At 33.0% G+C, this 17138-nt stretch overlaps 1 protein-coding gene across 2 annotated transcripts in view; it reads left to right on the top strand.

Annotated features, from left to right (window-relative positions):
- Positions 1-17138, top strand: part of Mkln1 (muskelin 1) — a 327824-nt gene that overhangs the window by 282240 nt on the left and 28446 nt on the right. For both annotated transcript variants that reach the window (XM_071611871.1, XM_027950127.3), the window contains one exon: positions 16821-16968. In XM_071611871.1, coding sequence (XP_071467972.1) covers positions 16821-16968 — 148 coding nt within the window. The remainder of the gene's footprint in view (positions 1-16820; positions 16969-17138) is intronic.

The raw sequence follows: 17138 nt of genomic DNA, 5'->3' as shown, positions 1-17138 counted from the left end.
AGACTAAAAAATAAACATTTAAAAAAAAATTTCTTTAAAAAAAAAAAAATACACAACTGGTGGGTTTTCTTTCTTGCTTTAAATCGTTTAATCATTTGTGCTTGCCTTCAGGATTAAGTCTAAACTCAGCCTGACTCAGTCATGGCAGGCCCCAACTTAGTTCTTCAGTCCCATTCTTGATTTCTCCATCCTCTCTTCTACCAACTCTTCCTTCATGATCACTATAAAATATTAAATTTTTATAGTTAATATACATTTTCTTGCTTTTGGACTTTCCCTCATTCAGTTCTCCCCAGCTTTCCTTCCTACATTCAAAATACAGTTAACTCATGTTCTCTTCTTTTAGCTTGTAGATAGCTGTCATCTTAAATTCTTCTGTAACTCCTTAAGTCCAGGTTAGAAATTAAAGTATATGGCTCTAGCCATAATTGTTAACACAATCATTGGTATCATCTGGCAATATAATCTTTTTTTCCCCTCAGTGGGTTTTTTTTTCTGATTATCTTTTTTAAACTTTATTTATATTTTATGTGGTACTGAGGATGGAACCCAGTGCCTCACACATGCTAGGCAAGTGCTCTACCACTGAGCCCCAGCCCCAGCCCCTGGCAATATAATCTTGACTCTTGTTTTTCAAACCTGTGAAAACTTCTGAGCAAATAAACATACTTTATTCAGGATTTCTTAAAGAGGACTCTAGGTCTCCCAAAAAGCATACTGGATTCAGAAAACCTCATATCAAAACTATGGTGTACTGTTCTTCCATGAAATTACTTCACTTTAAAAAGTACATTTGCATTTTATTTGATCGTACTAGATTACTACTTACTTTGTAAGGCATAAAAAGTTCTTTTAAGGGGCTGGGGTTGTGGCTTAGAGGTAGAGCACTCACCTAGCATGCATGAGGCTCTGGGTTTGATCTTTAGCACCACATAAAAATAAAGATATTGTGTCCATCTATAAAAAATAAATTATATAAAATTTTTTTTTTAAATGAAGCAGTATATTAGCTGGATGCAGTAGTGCATGCCTGTAATTCCAGTAGCTCAGGAGGCTGAGATGGAAGATCTTGAGTTCAAAGCCAGCCTCAGTAAAAGTGAGGCTCTAAGCAACTCAGTGAGCCCCTGTCACTAAAGTACAAATTAGGGCTGGGAATGTGGCTCAGTGGCTGAGTGCCCCTGAGTTCAACCCCCAGCACTCAAAAAATTAAAAAAAAAATGGAGCAGTATACTATTTAAATTCTATTATTATTATGATGATGATGATGATTATTTTTTTGGGGGTGTGTGTGTGGGGGGGGGGGGGTGGGTGGTACTGGGGATTGAACCCAGGGCCTTGTGCATGCAGGGCAAACACTCTACCAACTGAGGTATATCCCCAGCCCTAAATTCCCATATTATTAAATATTCTTAGAAAATACCAATTTTACCCATTATGTATATGCTATGTAGCTTATTTAACCAGTCTATTGTTTATTAACTGTTCTTCTAAATCTTGTTTACTACAATTAATTACTGTAATTTGAGATGGATTTAACATATAATTACTGTGCTTATGATTCACTAATGCGGATTATTTGATTAAAACTATACTTACAATGTGTGTTGCAAATTATATTTTTGGATGTCACAGAAGAAATTTCTTTGAACTATTGAGATCAGTAATTAGAAATGAGATATCTCTAATTGCTGCTTTTAATGATTTTGTATAGTCAAATACTGTAAAAAATCTTAAGTCATTGCTCTTTATAATGATTTGAATGTATTATCTTAGATTTAACATCTATGAAAAAACTTCAACTCCAGTTTTTTTTAGGAGTATAACAATTTTCTGCTTCGCTCAGAAGGAAATTATAATTTAAATCAGTGGACTTGGCAGCTACTTAGAAATAAGAGATTTATTAGCATTGTGTCTAACACATACATAATTACATCAAAATTCAGCATATCTAATTTGGGTTTATCTCTAAGTTTTGGCAATATGACTGTGAACACAAGGGGTTTAGCAGACTCCCTGTATGTAAGCTCTGTATTTAACACTAATTATGTTTAGAAGATGATCTGTCACAACACTAGAGTTTTATGATTTGCTATAGAACCTGTTTTATAGTAGAAGTACTTTCTCATATCTGTATTCACTCAAGGTAACATATATGGAGTTTTCACCATTTGCCAGATGCTAATGTAATAGGGAGGGAAAAGCTTTACGGCTTCTCACTCCACTGAAACTCTCAGGAGACAGGTTGGTGAGAAAAATAGATTTATTCAAAGCCAGCTTTGAGGAAAATAGAGGAGATCTTTTTATTTTTCAAATCTCCATTTTTGGAGATACCAAAAGCCTTTTTAAGAGAAAAGGAGAAACCAGGCTTAGTTGTGCCTACCTGTAATCCCAGCTACTTGGGAGATTGAGGTAGGAAGATTGCAAATTTAGGTCAGTCTCTGCAATTTAGTGAGACCGTGGGTCAAAAGAAAAAATAGAAAGGGATGGGGTTTTAGTTTAGTGGTACCATACCTCTAGGTTCAATCTCTAATCCTACAGGGATGGGGAAGAGTAGAACAAAAGGGCAGGAACTAGACACATGTAGATTTAAGCTAGGCTGTGTTAATCCAGGAGCATGTCAAATTTAAATTCCTTGACATCTGTTCTCAGCATGAGGAAATGAGAGCAGTTATCAGGAAGTTGGGATGCAGAACAGTAGTTATCAGGGAGTTGTTTATAAATTCAAAGGGGTTTCATTAAGTCAAGCATTGGTGATATAGTGCTCTTACAACTGATCCCTGTTCTATAATAGTTATATGTTTACTTTTAAAATTTCTTAAATTCTTTTAACTCTTTTTGTTCTAACCATTTTAGCAGATTGGATGTATTTGAAGAAATGGAGAATTGAGAATCAAAAGATTTGGCCTCTATTCATCTGGGTCTGCCTATAATCCCTTTGCAACTTTGGCAAATTTATGTAATTTCTCTGAACCTGATTATTCATCTGAACATGAGGGGATTGACCAGTTGATCTTAAGACTTCATCTAGCTCCAGAATCTTGACAATTTAATTTCATTCCCTTCTGCTGTTTGGCTGTAAAACTCACATTAAAGGGCTGTGTGAGTTACATCTGCAAGAACTGATATATCTATAAATATATTTTCATGAAAATCTTAAAGGCAAAATCTTATTTTAATTTTGGCCCCAGGAATGTACTTATTAACAGTTTTTAAAAACATAATGAGTCTTTATGTTTTTTGACCCTTTTAGACTTTTAGCAATTAACTAAGACCAAGTTATCATTATAGAGAAGACTTTGACCTAATGATTTGCTATAATTAATATATTGCTGAGCTATGAATGATAATACTTATTTTCAATGTAACCTTACATCTTTGCTGACTTTAGTATCTTTCATATTTGGTATGTTATTACCTCTGATAAAAACAGATTCTCTCAAAACTATTAGTAATAGTAATTTTCCCTATTTTTTTCTTTTACCTGTTAGTATAGCTTTGCTGGTTACAAGCTTATGAAAATATTTTAAATTGTTAATATAATAATTTTAACTTATTTGATAGTATATGTGAATGAATTAGTTCATCTAAAAATATTAAAGAACACTAAAGACAGCTTTGAAAATGAAAGATAATGAAATAGTACTAGCATTACCAGATATTTATAAAGCTACACTTTGTTACAGATTAACAGAATAGAATAACAGCATTAAAATATCCCTAGATATGTTTGATAATTTAGTATATGGTAAAGTTGGCATTTCTAATCAGAGAGGGAAAGTAGATTATGATATAAATCTTTAAGAGTTGGCATTTTAAAAAGAAAAAATGAAGATCTGGATCCCCGTTTGACTCCAAAAGCATAGAAAACAAAAAAGGAGAGAGGGAAGGGGGGAAGGAAGGAGGATTTATAGAGATAAGCATGTTTATCTCTATAAATCATATTTTTTTCATAACTTTCTTTTTTCTAATTTCATTGATACCACTGTAATAGCCCAGTTAATGAAGATGGAGATAGTAGGCTTTTCATTCCTCATATTGTATGATGACTATGATTTTATAAAAATTTATGTAAAGTTAAGTGTGTGGCCAAGTAATATATATATATATATATGTGTGTATATATATATATATATTTCCAACCATATAGGACTGTGTGTTAAAAGTGATGACTTTTCAAAAGTGGGAAATTTTCAAAAGCAAGATATTTAAATTATATAAACTATTAAGAGTATTGTTTCTTCCATTCTGTCTTCCCTTCTTTTAAGAAACTTTCTAGTGGCATGAAGACAGTTTTAAGGATTGGACCAAGACAAAATTTAGTTTAAAACGAATTTAATTTGGCATTTTTGGAATATTTTTGGGATGAGATCACTTCTGCATATTCAGTTACTCTGTTAATAGCTAGGAATTAGAATAGTTTTAAGAAATGCTCATACCACCACTATGCTGACTCACCTGCCCAATGACACAAAGCTACAAAACCAGTTACAAGGCCAAAATTGTATATACAGATTTTTAAAACAATCTAGGATTGGGAGTAGATATTTTTAAACATGCCATAAAACCCAGAAATCATAAAGAGATTGTTTGATATTTTGCAAATCAATAAAATTATATATGAATACTTAAATATCAAATAATAAATGACCAACTAGCAACTAAGATAAAACTTAGTATCTTGCTGTAAACAAAAACTCTTAGAATAAATCAGTCAAAAAGGGATAATCCTCTAGTAAGACAGTGGCACATGGCTTGAATAAATACTTCAAAGAAAAAAATAATTCAAATAATGAGGAAATGTACTTCTATAAAGATGCTCAACTTCATAATTTTTAAAATAAAAATTAAAAGATCGTTCATGAATGTTGGTATGGTCATGAGAAAGCGGACATTCTCTTAACTCTGGATGAAATGTAAATTAGTACAGTCTTTTGAAAATACTTTTTATCAAAATATGAAAGATATATACTCTTTATTTATTTTATAATACTTTTTTTTAATTGACAAAAAAATTTTACATGTTTATGGGGTACATATAATGCAGTATATGTATACAGTGTATGATGACCAAATCAGGGTAATTAGCATTTCCAGTTCCTCAGATATGCATCATTGATTTGTGTGAGCAACTTTTGAACTCTCTTCTAATTATTTTGAAACGTATAACAAACTGTTGTAAACTACAGTCACCTTACTGTTCTACAGAGCACTATTGCTCTAATCTAAGTGTAATTTATCAACTTCTATATTCCCTCCCCTCTACCCTTCCTAACCTCGAGTGAGAACTCCTCTACTCTACTTCTAGATCAACGGTTTTAGCTTTCATGAATAAGTGATATTATACAATGTTTGTCTTTCTATGCCTGAATTATTTTCACTTAACCCATTTTCCCCATCATCCCAGATGTGAATACATATAAAAACTTAAATATAGAACAACATGTGATTATATAATATATAATAGGAATATAATTATATTAATATAATATATAAGCTTGAGATTTTTATTTCCAACCTATTTCAATGCACCCGTGTGAGTTTTATTGAGATATATACTCTTTAAATAAGCACTTTTCACCTAGGAATTCATCCTACTCACATAATTTACAGCTACATTTAAAAAATAAATGAATGAATGAAGAAGTAAGTAAATAAGTAAATAAAGATATACAGATATATTTATTGCAGTACTCTTTGCAAGGGGAAAAAGTCTGGAAACAACTTTTAATTGTTCACCAGTTTATGTGGTTAACCATTGGTTAATGGTTGATCCATTGAATGAGATTAATGTTTTGTAGCTTAATATAAATGAGGTAGATCAGTAAATACAATATTGTTGAATGTCAAAAACTAGTTACAGTTTTACAAAAAATAAATGATGAGTGGTGGAAACCCAGGTTTAAGCAAAAATAATAATAATTTGAAACTGGAATTGTTGCTAGAGCTTAATAAGGTCCTAGCCAACACTTAAAATATCCCAAGTTTAGATGATAAGAATGTGACAACATTATTATTTGCCTACCCAATTATCCATTGATTCTTTCTTATTAAACAAATCATAATTTTGTTTAATGGCAAGTTGCCCAGTCCCAGAGAATGAATCATAATTAGTTTAAACCAGTCATTATTACCCTTTTGCAGATTATTTCTTCACATCTTTCCCATATAACATAGTTCTGGCCAGTGAGACATAGAAAACTCAGCTGGAGGACTTTGGAGAAAAAAGTCCTTTCTAATGAAAATGGAGCTAAAGAGTCCTTTCCATCCCTTTGTTAGGTGTTCCATACAAGGATATGATGTTTAGAGCTGATACTGACAACTTTCAAAAATGAGGGGAGGAGAAATCCAAGATAATTGCAGAGATGTTAATCTAGCACCATGTCCATATTTTGGTTGAACTATCAAAATAGTCCTGAGACGGTATATGCAAAATTTTGTTACATGAGCTAATTAATCCATGTTAGGTTATCTTGATTCCTAACAAAAAGAGAACTCTTTTTATTAAGTTTCTTATTTCTGTGATAGTTCCAAAGCTTGTTCTTTTCCTATGCTAAAGTAGTCAATAATAAATATGGGCTTTTGACCATGAAGTTAAAGGAGGAGTGTGTAATACATGAATTAATGCAGTAATGTGTCTTCTTTTGGAATTGAAAAGACTTTTAAAATATTGCTATTTTTATCCCCCCTCTAAGATTTCCTTATAAGTTAAAAATTCTGACAACCATCCTCATTTGCTTATTAGATAAATCAAGAAATGAGAAAAAATATGATTCAGACTGTCAGATAAAATATTGTTTGACTTCCTCTTTTAGTTGTCCTATTTTAAGTTTTGAAGGTTCTGGAGAAGAAATAGGAAAATTGGAGGATTATCATTGTGATTTCTTACAAAATTTCTAAAAATAACAGATTGGCAGTGATAGTTGTTTGTTATATAATTCTCATCCTCTTGTTTTTTCATACAAGTGTCGTTTCAAAATGTGTTCAATATTAACATATGATCTCATTTATTCATCTTCTTGATTAATTTTTCTTTGAGTCAGTTTATTAACTACTCTTAAGATTCCTGGCATTGAGTCAAGCTTTTTGGCAGTTGAGTTTAGAAGTCTTTAAAGTCATTGTAAATTTGTCCTTTTTCTGTCCTTCTCCCCCACCCATTATAAACTATTAAATTGAAGGTTGTATTAGTAGTTGTGACATGTTAATATAACAGCTTCTTTCTGGGTTTTGGCCTTTAAGTCTTTTTGGTTGTTGATAATACCATTTGTATTGAACCAATTATTGTAATTATAAATGTACACGTAATTAGTGAAGCAAAATTCAAACAACGTAGACTACTATAAAATACTTCTGTCAACGTAGTAGACTAACATAGACTCTTAATTCCATTACCCAAAATCAAAACTGCAGAAATAAAATTGAGAGGCAACTAGATTTCAGAAACTCATTTTAAAGGAATCTGAAGGCTGTCTCTCACCCACCTTACATCAGTTCTTGTCCTTTCACTATAGAAGCAAAGAGCAACATTATGGCCTCACAGAAACTATTGGAGTTCAGAAGTGATACAGATATGTACTGATATCTGCTTTCAATAGTTTATTTTTTCTTCTATTCCTCCTTTAAGTCCAGGGAGACTGCCATCTGCTTTCCCCAAAGATTGAAAAGTATAAAATCCTTACATAGGGGCATGATAGAATACAGAAGTGATTAACTGGTTCTTTGTGCCTGGGCATCACTGCCCTATGACTTTTCCCTTCATTTCCCTTAAACTCACTAGTACTGTTGCCAGTTCAAGCCTAGCTTCTGAGTCCTCTGAGATGTATCTTATCAGAAGGAATAGCTTATGTCCTGAAAAGTATTACCACACAGACCAACATAACTAGACAATTATCTCAAAAGAAATTCATAAATTTACAATATATATGATCTAAAGCAGTGTTGTTAGAGTAGATAAACCAAGAATTTAAAATAAATGTGATTGCCTTTCAACCAGAACCTCCATCTTTCAGTAGTTTGCTAAAATGAGGAACACGAAGGGAAAGAGGACAGGTTCCTGACACAGGTTCTCTAGGCATTATAGAAAACATGGAGTTGTTCCTTTGGTCACATACATCTCAATCTATATGATAACTGGTACTGTAGACCTCAAGGGGATGAGTACTGTTCAAAAAGGAATGGGTACATGATAACAAATGTTATCATGGCAAAACTGAGTGTACATTCTGTCAGCATTACTGGGTACTGTGGCCCACACCTGTCGTCCCAGTGACTCAGGAGATTGAAGCGGCAGGATCACAACTTTGAGGCCAGCCTGGATAACTTAGAAAGACCTTGTCTCAAAAATAAAAAGGGCTGGGGGTTTAGCTCAATGGTAAAGTGCCCCTGGGTTCAGTCCCTAGTACCAAAAACAAAGCAAAAATTCTTTCGATATTTTTATAAGCAAATAGAGACAAGATTTTTGCCAAGAGAATTAATTTGTTTATTAAGCATATCAAGTACTCTTAAGACTCATGACATCTTATTAAATTGCATGAGGAAATGATCAGGAGGACCAGTGGAAAGGAACCTGAGCTGCTAGAACCTATTCCCTATTAATTCATAGCATAATTAAAACAAAAACGTCTGTGTAAAAACAAAACAAGTTCTGTATACTTAAAGCTATAAGGGGACATATGCTACAATCATAATATAGGCTAGGTGTGTTGGCACACACCGGTAATCCAGCAGCTTGAGAGGCTGAGATAGGAGGATCGCAGGTTCAAAGCCAGCCTTAGCAACAGCAAGGGACTAATCAACTCAGTGAGGCCCTGTCTCTAAAAAAAAATACAAAATAGGGCTGGGGATGTGGCTCAGTGGTTGGGTGCCTCTGAGTTCAGTCCCTAGTACCCTCCCCGCTCCCCCAGAAAAGAATACAATACATGTAAGCAGGGTGAATGAATTAATCATTTGAAAAATTAGAATGAATACACTTCCAAAAAGAAGTAGGGAAAAATAAAGAGAAAGTATGAAAGAAAGGCTACATGTGGTGGTGCATACCTGTAATCCTAGCTATCAGGAGGCCGAGTCAGGAGGATCAAAAGTTTGAGGCCATCCTGGGCAACTCACTGAGATCCTGTCTCAAAATAAAAAGGACCAAGATATAATATGCTCAGTGGTAGAACACTTATTAGAGGCCCGGGTTTGATTCCCAGCACTGCCGCCAGGAGAAAACAAACTAAGAAATATAGAGAATAGTTGAACACATGCCAACATCTTAAAAGGAATTTCAGTTAGAAAAATAAAAATTTTAAGAAGACAAAGGAAATGAAAAAAATAAAAGAGGAGGTAAAATTTTCAGAATGCAAAAAAGATGAAGGGCTTCCTATTGGTGAAAGAGTTCATGGCATATCAGACAAGACAATTAAGGAAAAATGCAAACTTAAGCATATTAAGAATATCACAGAGAAAACTGAAAGATTTTTGAAAGGACAGATAACGTATATTAGAATAATAAGGTAGGAGTATATCAGAGTGTTTAACAGCAGTACTAAATAGAAGAAAACAGTAAAGTTAAGAACTACCCAGGGGTGGGGCTGGGGTTGTGGTTCAGTGGTAGAGTGCTCGCTTAGCACGTGTGAGGCCTTGGGTTCAATCCTCAGCACCCATTACAATAAATAAAATAAAGGTATTGTGTTCAACTACAACTAAAATATAAATATTAAAAAAAAAACTACCCCACAAAAACAACTTTAAACCAAGAAATTTAAAACCTTTTAACTTTCAGATGTGAGAGAGAATGAAAATATTCTCATGTATATTTGCCTCAGAAAGTATGCCATGTCAATGAATCATGTTGGAAACTCATTTGGAAGAAGGACTCCATGAAAAATAAATAGGAATGTTAGAAGTCTGTGATAAATGCTGATCAAAATTTATTGTTGCTTCAAAAACACTAGGGCCAAAATTCAAAGTAATGGAAAAGGGAGGGATGTGATGTATTAGAAACTTTCGAAAGGAGTTGCCTCATATTGTATATCTGGTTTTTTTTTTTTTTTTTTGTATTTGATGAAAATTTTCCATGTTTTATCTGTGGTGCATTGGCCTTTTTCTTGACAGGTTTCTCTTGTCAGTATGAACTCAACTGCCATATTTTAAGATTGTCGATATTTCAATTTAATATACTTTTTTTTTAGTTGTCTATGGACCTTTATTTTATTTATTTATATGTGGTGCTGAGACTCAAACCCAGTGTCTCACACATGGCTATGCAAGTGCTCTACCACTGAGCTACAACCCAGCCCAAATTTTCATTTTTTAAATAAAAGAAATTAAAACTCTTTAATCTTTAAAGCATATTGCCTAGTTTTAGTTTTATTAACTCTAATGTCAGCAAAATTACTTTGAAATTTATATATATATATGTGTCTGTGTATTTTGGTGCCAGTTAAACTGTCTCAACCCCATCTAAATAGCAACATTTTAGATATTAATATAAAATATTCTTCATGAAAAATTTGGGAGGATATGTGAGAATTTTTCACTCACTATAAAAAGTCCTCAGTACTTACTACCCATATAGATTTTTTTTTATCTGTAGTTTGGTTTGGACTTTTTTTTTTTTCCCTTACAATTATAAGAGGATTATATATTGGAAAAAATAGTACTTATAGAAACTAAAAGTAGGGCGAGGGCTGTAGCTCAATGGCAGAGTGCTTGCCTAGCATGTGTGAGGCACTGGGTTCAATCCTTAGCACCACATAAAAATAAACAGATAAAATAAAGGAATTATCTCCATCTACACCTACAAAAAATTTTTTTTTGAAGTACCCAAAGACCACTCCCTCCCGCATAACAATTATTTATAATTTATTGTATGTTCTTTAATTTTTGTTCTATTCACCTGGAAACATTTTATATGTAAACATTTTCTTATATTTGAAAGGGATTGCAAATTTAAGGGTTAATAGAAATTTTGTACCTTAAAGAGATTTTGCCTTTGCGTACTCTTAGAGAAATTTTGTTTATTTGTTTGTTTGTTTATTGCAGTGCTAGGGATCGAACCCAGGGCCTTCTGAATGCTAGGCAAGCATTCTACCACTGAGCCATATCTCTTGCCCAAGAAAAATGTTTTGATATCTATAAAATATTTGGTGAAAAATGTTTAGTCTTGTTTTTCACAAATTTCTGCCACAATCTTGGTCTCTTAATCCCCATCCAGAGACTTTTTGTACTTAGATATCACATCTGCTATTCTTATACTGAATGATATCTATTTGGTGGGAATTGTTTCTTTACAAATACTTCCATCCTACCTGCTTTGAGTCTACTCTATTGCAATTGCAACAGCCTCCTAAATTCTCTGGCCTTACTTATCCATGGCTACTATTTATTGCTAGGAGCTTTTATCCTAATACTCTGAGTCTTATCACAACAGAAATTGCCACCTTCAAAAGTCCCAATAAACTATCTAGATTAACTTTGAATTTTAGATGAGAAAATAGACACCAAAATTTTCTAGTATGAAATTGCATAATTAGTTGAGAAGTTTAGACTAAAACAAGATTTCCTGCTTCCATTCCCTTTGCTTCTCATACTAATTGGTATTTAAGTTCCTAAGGTTGGCCTTCAAAAACCCATTGAGCACACAGATCTATTTTTTGTGTTATAAGCAAAAGTAACTCCAAACCAATGTTTGTACCTTGGAAATGATTTATAAATAGGGATAACATTGCAAACATATTTTAAGAAGTTTGATACATTGTCAAAAATAACATTTAAAAAAAATTAACCATTTCTTCCATTCCCTAAAGAATTGTATTAACATTTGGAAAGATTAAAGATTTACTGATTTGAAATCATTTTGAGACAGTGAAGCCAATATGAATTCAGTGGTTTATTATCATAGATATTGTCTGACTATTATTTGACATTATTAACTTTGTTTATTTTTGTCTTTGGAGCTGGGGATCGAACCCAGGGCCTTGTGCATGCAAGGCAAGCACTCTATTAACTGAGCTATATCCCTGGCCCCTGACATTATTAACTTTGAAGAACAATGTTTTTGTTTTAGTACTTAGTGTATTGATTAGCTGTGTCTTACTACACCACTCTAACTCTAGCTGGCACAAAATCAGTAATAGAACACAAGGAACAAAAAATGAATAAACTGGACTTCATCAAAATTTAAAATCTTTGTGCTTCAAAGAATACCATTAAGACAGCCAGATGCCATAGTGCACACCTGTCATCTCAGTGACTAGGGAGGCTGAGGCATGAGAATACCAAGTTCGAAGCCAGCCTCAGCAACTTAAGCACCTTATTGAGAGCCTGTTGGATAATAAAAAGTAAAAAGAGTTCAGTGTCAAAGTGTCACTGGGTTCAATCCCCAGTACCATAAAAGAAAGAGAGACAGACAAATAAGAAAATGCAAATACAGCCTAAGGAATGAGAGAAAAATTTTGTAAATCATAAGGGACTTAGATCCATTATATGTAAAGAACTTATAGCTCAGTACTAAAGAAAAAAAAAAAGACAAATAGACACAGGAAAAGATGCTAAGCCTGCTTAATCATTAGGAAGTACAGATCAAAACCATGATAAAAATGCTACTTCACACACACTAAGATAATTATATTATGAAAGACAAACAATAGCCAGGCACGGTTGTATATACCTGTAATCCAGTGGCATAGGAGGATCCCAAGTTCAAAGTCTCTAAACAAAAAAATAAAATATAAATTTTATAAAGGGCTGGGGATGTGACTCAGTGATTAAGCACCCCTGGATTTAATAGGTGGTAGCAAAAAACAAACAAAGCCACAATAACAACAGTTATTAAAAAACAATATGTTGATAATCATGTGGAAAGATTGGAACCTTTATAAAATGGTAAAATGGTGTGGGCATGAGGAGATGGAAAGTGACTATTAATTAGGTTACAGTTTTCTTTTTGGAAGTCATGAAAATGTTCTAAAATTGGAAATGATTTCACAATGATGTGATTATACAAAAAAAATCAGTGTCCATATTAAATGAGTAAATTGTATGGTATGTGAATTATATCTGTTTTTTTAAAGCCATAAAAAGCTTGAGTAGGTAATAGCTTTGAGTATAAAACTTGTAGGCAAAATCAACAATATGAAGTATAAGCATCATATTGGATATCAAAGATGAAATAAATGGGACATGAATAGTTTGTAATATGCTTTGGGTAAAAACTCTTTTTTTTTTTTTTTTTTTTTTTTAGTTTTAGGTTGACAGAATATCTTTATTTTACATTTATGTGGTGCTGAGGATTGAACCCAGTGCTTCATGCATGCTAGGCGAGCGCTCTACCACTGAGCCACAATCCCAGCCCCCCAAAAAACAATTTTTAATGATACCTAATAGTACAGCTTTATAAACATTGTAGTCTTACCTCTCTGGGTATTATAAACCTACTCACTGCTTCTGTTTATACAAGGCAATCCTTTCATTTTCTCTTCTGCCACCAATATTCTTCTAAGCAGAATTTGATATAATATAAAATGAAATGTATAAAATTTGATTTTATACTTTCTATGCTCGTACATGCACCTTTCAGTCCATTGTTTCTTTAATCCATTCTCTTTGATGGCATCCTCCCCACTGTACCATTATATAGAATTTGGATTTTCTTTCTTTCTCCATTAATTTCCATTCCTCTTCCAAATTTCTGTTCCTTCAGTGGGTCCTTATGTAGGGATTCTAAAGTAAATAATTTGTTGCATGGGCTCATTTAAGATTATGCTTCCTTAATGATTCTGTTTTATTGTGGAACAGAGGTCAACAAACTTTTCATATAAAGAGTTTAGATGTGAGCTGGAGTTGTGACTCTAAAGTAGAGCACGTGCCTCACATGAATTTGATCCTTAGCACCACATACAAATAAATAAATAAATAAAGGTATTGTGTCCATCTACAACTAAAAAAATGTATTTAAAAAAAAAGGAGCTAGATGTGATTATTTTTACTTTTGCCTGCTGTACTTTGCAGTAACCTTTCTATTTTGGGGTGAGAACAGCCATAGATAACATATAAATGAATAGACATGGCCTGATATGACTGAGCAGGCCAAATCAAGCCATAGTTTGCCAAGGTGTGTTTGAGAATTCTTAATTCATATACTCACTATAAAGACAAGATAAATTTAAGTAGAATACATTTAGGTATTTATATCTTCTACTTTCACCACTTAGAAAAGAGGTCCCATTTCTTCACTGTTTTATCTTTCTTCAGGATTATCTGAGGAGCAGTGGTTAGAACCTCAGCACATCCCTTGAAAATTTACCAAATTTTATTAACAGAATACCAGACTTAACCACTAAAACTATGGTGTGAGAGTTGTTATTAAGATTAGATCAGTGACTATAAAAATAAATATAAATATTGTGCATAGATGCATACAAATTATGCATTATATTTTATATGTGCTTATAATTTTGTAATATATAGACTGTGGATTACATTTGGATAGTCTTTGAAATGTCCCAAATTTATTGAATAGGAATGTGAAAGGACACATGAATTTAAATAAACTCAGAAGAAATCAGTATTTGGCTGTACAAAATTAGACTAAGAATCAGTCCAGGCTTGGTGGCACACACCTGTAATCCCAGCAACTGGGATGGTTGAAGCACGAGGATTACAAGCTTGATGCTAGCCTCAGCAATTTAGCCAGATGCCTGTCTCAAAATAAAAAAGGACTGGGGATGTATTAATTCAATTAAACACAATGGATTCAATTCCCTATACCAGAAAAGGAAAAAAAAAAAAAAAAAAAAGAAATCAAGATCAGTATAGCTAGCATCTCCTGCCATCATATTCTAGATTGATATAAGTATTTTTCTTCAATCTGATGTTTGTTAAGCTTTTTGAGGATTTGATAATTGTTCATGGTTAAAAGAAATGTAGTGTTGAAGCAGTGACATTATTTTATATCATAGCAATTATGTTGTCAAATTGCTGAGACCATAAAATATATAAACTATATATATAATTACTTTACAACTAATGTGTCCAAATAATAAGAAAAAATTGCATTTGCTATATCAGTGTATTATAAATTACTTGATAATGCAGAATGATCATAACTTATTTAATGGATTCCTTAGAAAAAAATTCTACCTGGGGAGTAAAAGATACTCAGGAAAACAAAATGACATAATATGCCTCAGATTTTTTAATTTTTTGTAGAAATTATTATATGTCATGAACAGATATTTGAATGATCCTGATCTTATTAAACAAACATATCTCATTTTTGGTCTAAGTTTTTTTTTTGTTTCCAGGTCAAAAACTGAATATTTTATCTCTACTTTTAAATGAAACTGACCCAGTAATAAGTTAATTAAAGCATTATCTTTTCTACCTCAGATTAAAAATATTACGTTGTATACCTCTCTCTCCTTCTAGCTCCATTCTGATAGTGGACATTCATTTATTCTTTCAAGAAAAAGTTTTAAAAAATGTTCAACATCTATAGTAATTAGAGAACTGCAAATTGAAACTACCCTGAGATTCCATCTCTAGTCATAATGGCAGTTATCAAGAATACAAACAACAGGGGTTAGGGTTGTGGCTCAGCAATGGAGTGCTTGCCTATCACACAAGGTGCTGGGTTTGATCCTAAGCACCACATAATAGATGCACCAACATAATAGATAAATAAAATAAAGGTATTGTGTCCAACTACATCTAAAAAATATTTTTAAAAATTACAAACAACAATAAGTGTTGGCGAGGATGTGGGGATAAAGGCACACTCATACATTGCTGGTGGGACTACAAATTGGTGCAACCAGTCTGGAAAGCAGTATGGAGATTCCTTTGAAAACTTGAAATGGAACCACCATTTGACCCACTCCTCAATGTATACCCAAAGGACTACATCAACATTCTATAATAATGCAGCCACATCAATGTTTATAGCAGCTCAATTCACAATAGCTAAAGTGTGGAAGCAACCTAGATGCCCTTCAATAAATGAATGACTAAAGAAACCATGGTATACACAATGGAATATTACTCAGCATTAAAAGAGAATAAAATTATAGTGTTTGCAGGTAAATGGATGGAGTTGGAGAGTATCATGCTTAACGAAGTAAGCCAATCCCCAAAAAACAGGGCCTGAATGTTCTCTCTGATAAGTGGATGCTGACCTATAATGGGGGGGATGCGCATGGGAAAAATGGAAGAACTTTGGGCAAAGGTGAGGGAGAATAGGAGTAGGAAAGATGGTGGAATGGGATGGACATCATTACCCTAGGTACATGTATAACTGCATGTATGGTACAACGCTACATCGTATATAACCAGAGAAATGAAAGTTGTGCTGCGATTGTGTACAATGAATCAAAATGCATTCTGCTGTCATATATACCTAATTATAATTAATTAATTAATTAATTAATTAAAAAAGAAACAGTTGAGTAAATATTGTATGTCAGGCACTATTCTAGGCTCTAGGAACAAAATAGTGAACTAACAACCTCTGCCCTTGTGGAGGTTACATCTAGATAGGGAAAAGGCAATAAGCCATCTTCTGCTGTTTAGTGAAATGGATTATGGGGTTGGAGCTCAGTGGTAGGAGGGCTTTGCCTAGCATGTGTGAGGCATTGGGTTTGATTCTCAGCACCACATATAATAAATAAAGATTCATTGACAACTAAAAAATATATATATTAAAAAACCAGATTATGCCATTTGTTAGAAGATAAGTACTGCAGATACATAGAACAGGATAAAGATGTATAATATTTTAAAGAGTTAGTACTAATCTATGTAACATGAATATTGTCATCTTATTTTTTTTCCCCAATTTATAGTTCCTATGACAGGATTCACACAGAGAGCAACTATTGATCCAGAACTGAATGAAATACATGTCTTATCTGGACTCAGCAAAGACAAGGAAAAAAGGGAAGAGAATGTCAGAAATTCATTCTGGATCTATGACATTGTGAGGAATAGTTGGTAAGCAACCCTTAACTGTGCTGTAGTCCCAATGTTATATTTATGTGAGGTTTATTCAAAAGATGAGAGAAATAAGAGGTTTGTGTTAATTTAAATATCCATATTTTTTAAAAATCGGTGTTTTTATAATGTCGGTATCATAGATAAAAATCTGTGTGTATACAGGAGTG

Source organism: Marmota flaviventris, chromosome 1 (assembly GCF_047511675.1).
Source record: "Marmota flaviventris isolate mMarFla1 chromosome 1, mMarFla1.hap1, whole genome shotgun sequence".
NCBI classification, from domain to species: domain Eukaryota; kingdom Metazoa; phylum Chordata; class Mammalia; order Rodentia; family Sciuridae; genus Marmota; species Marmota flaviventris.
The sequence above is the reverse complement of the archived record's forward strand: the minus strand, read 5'-3'. Positions and strand labels throughout refer to the sequence as shown.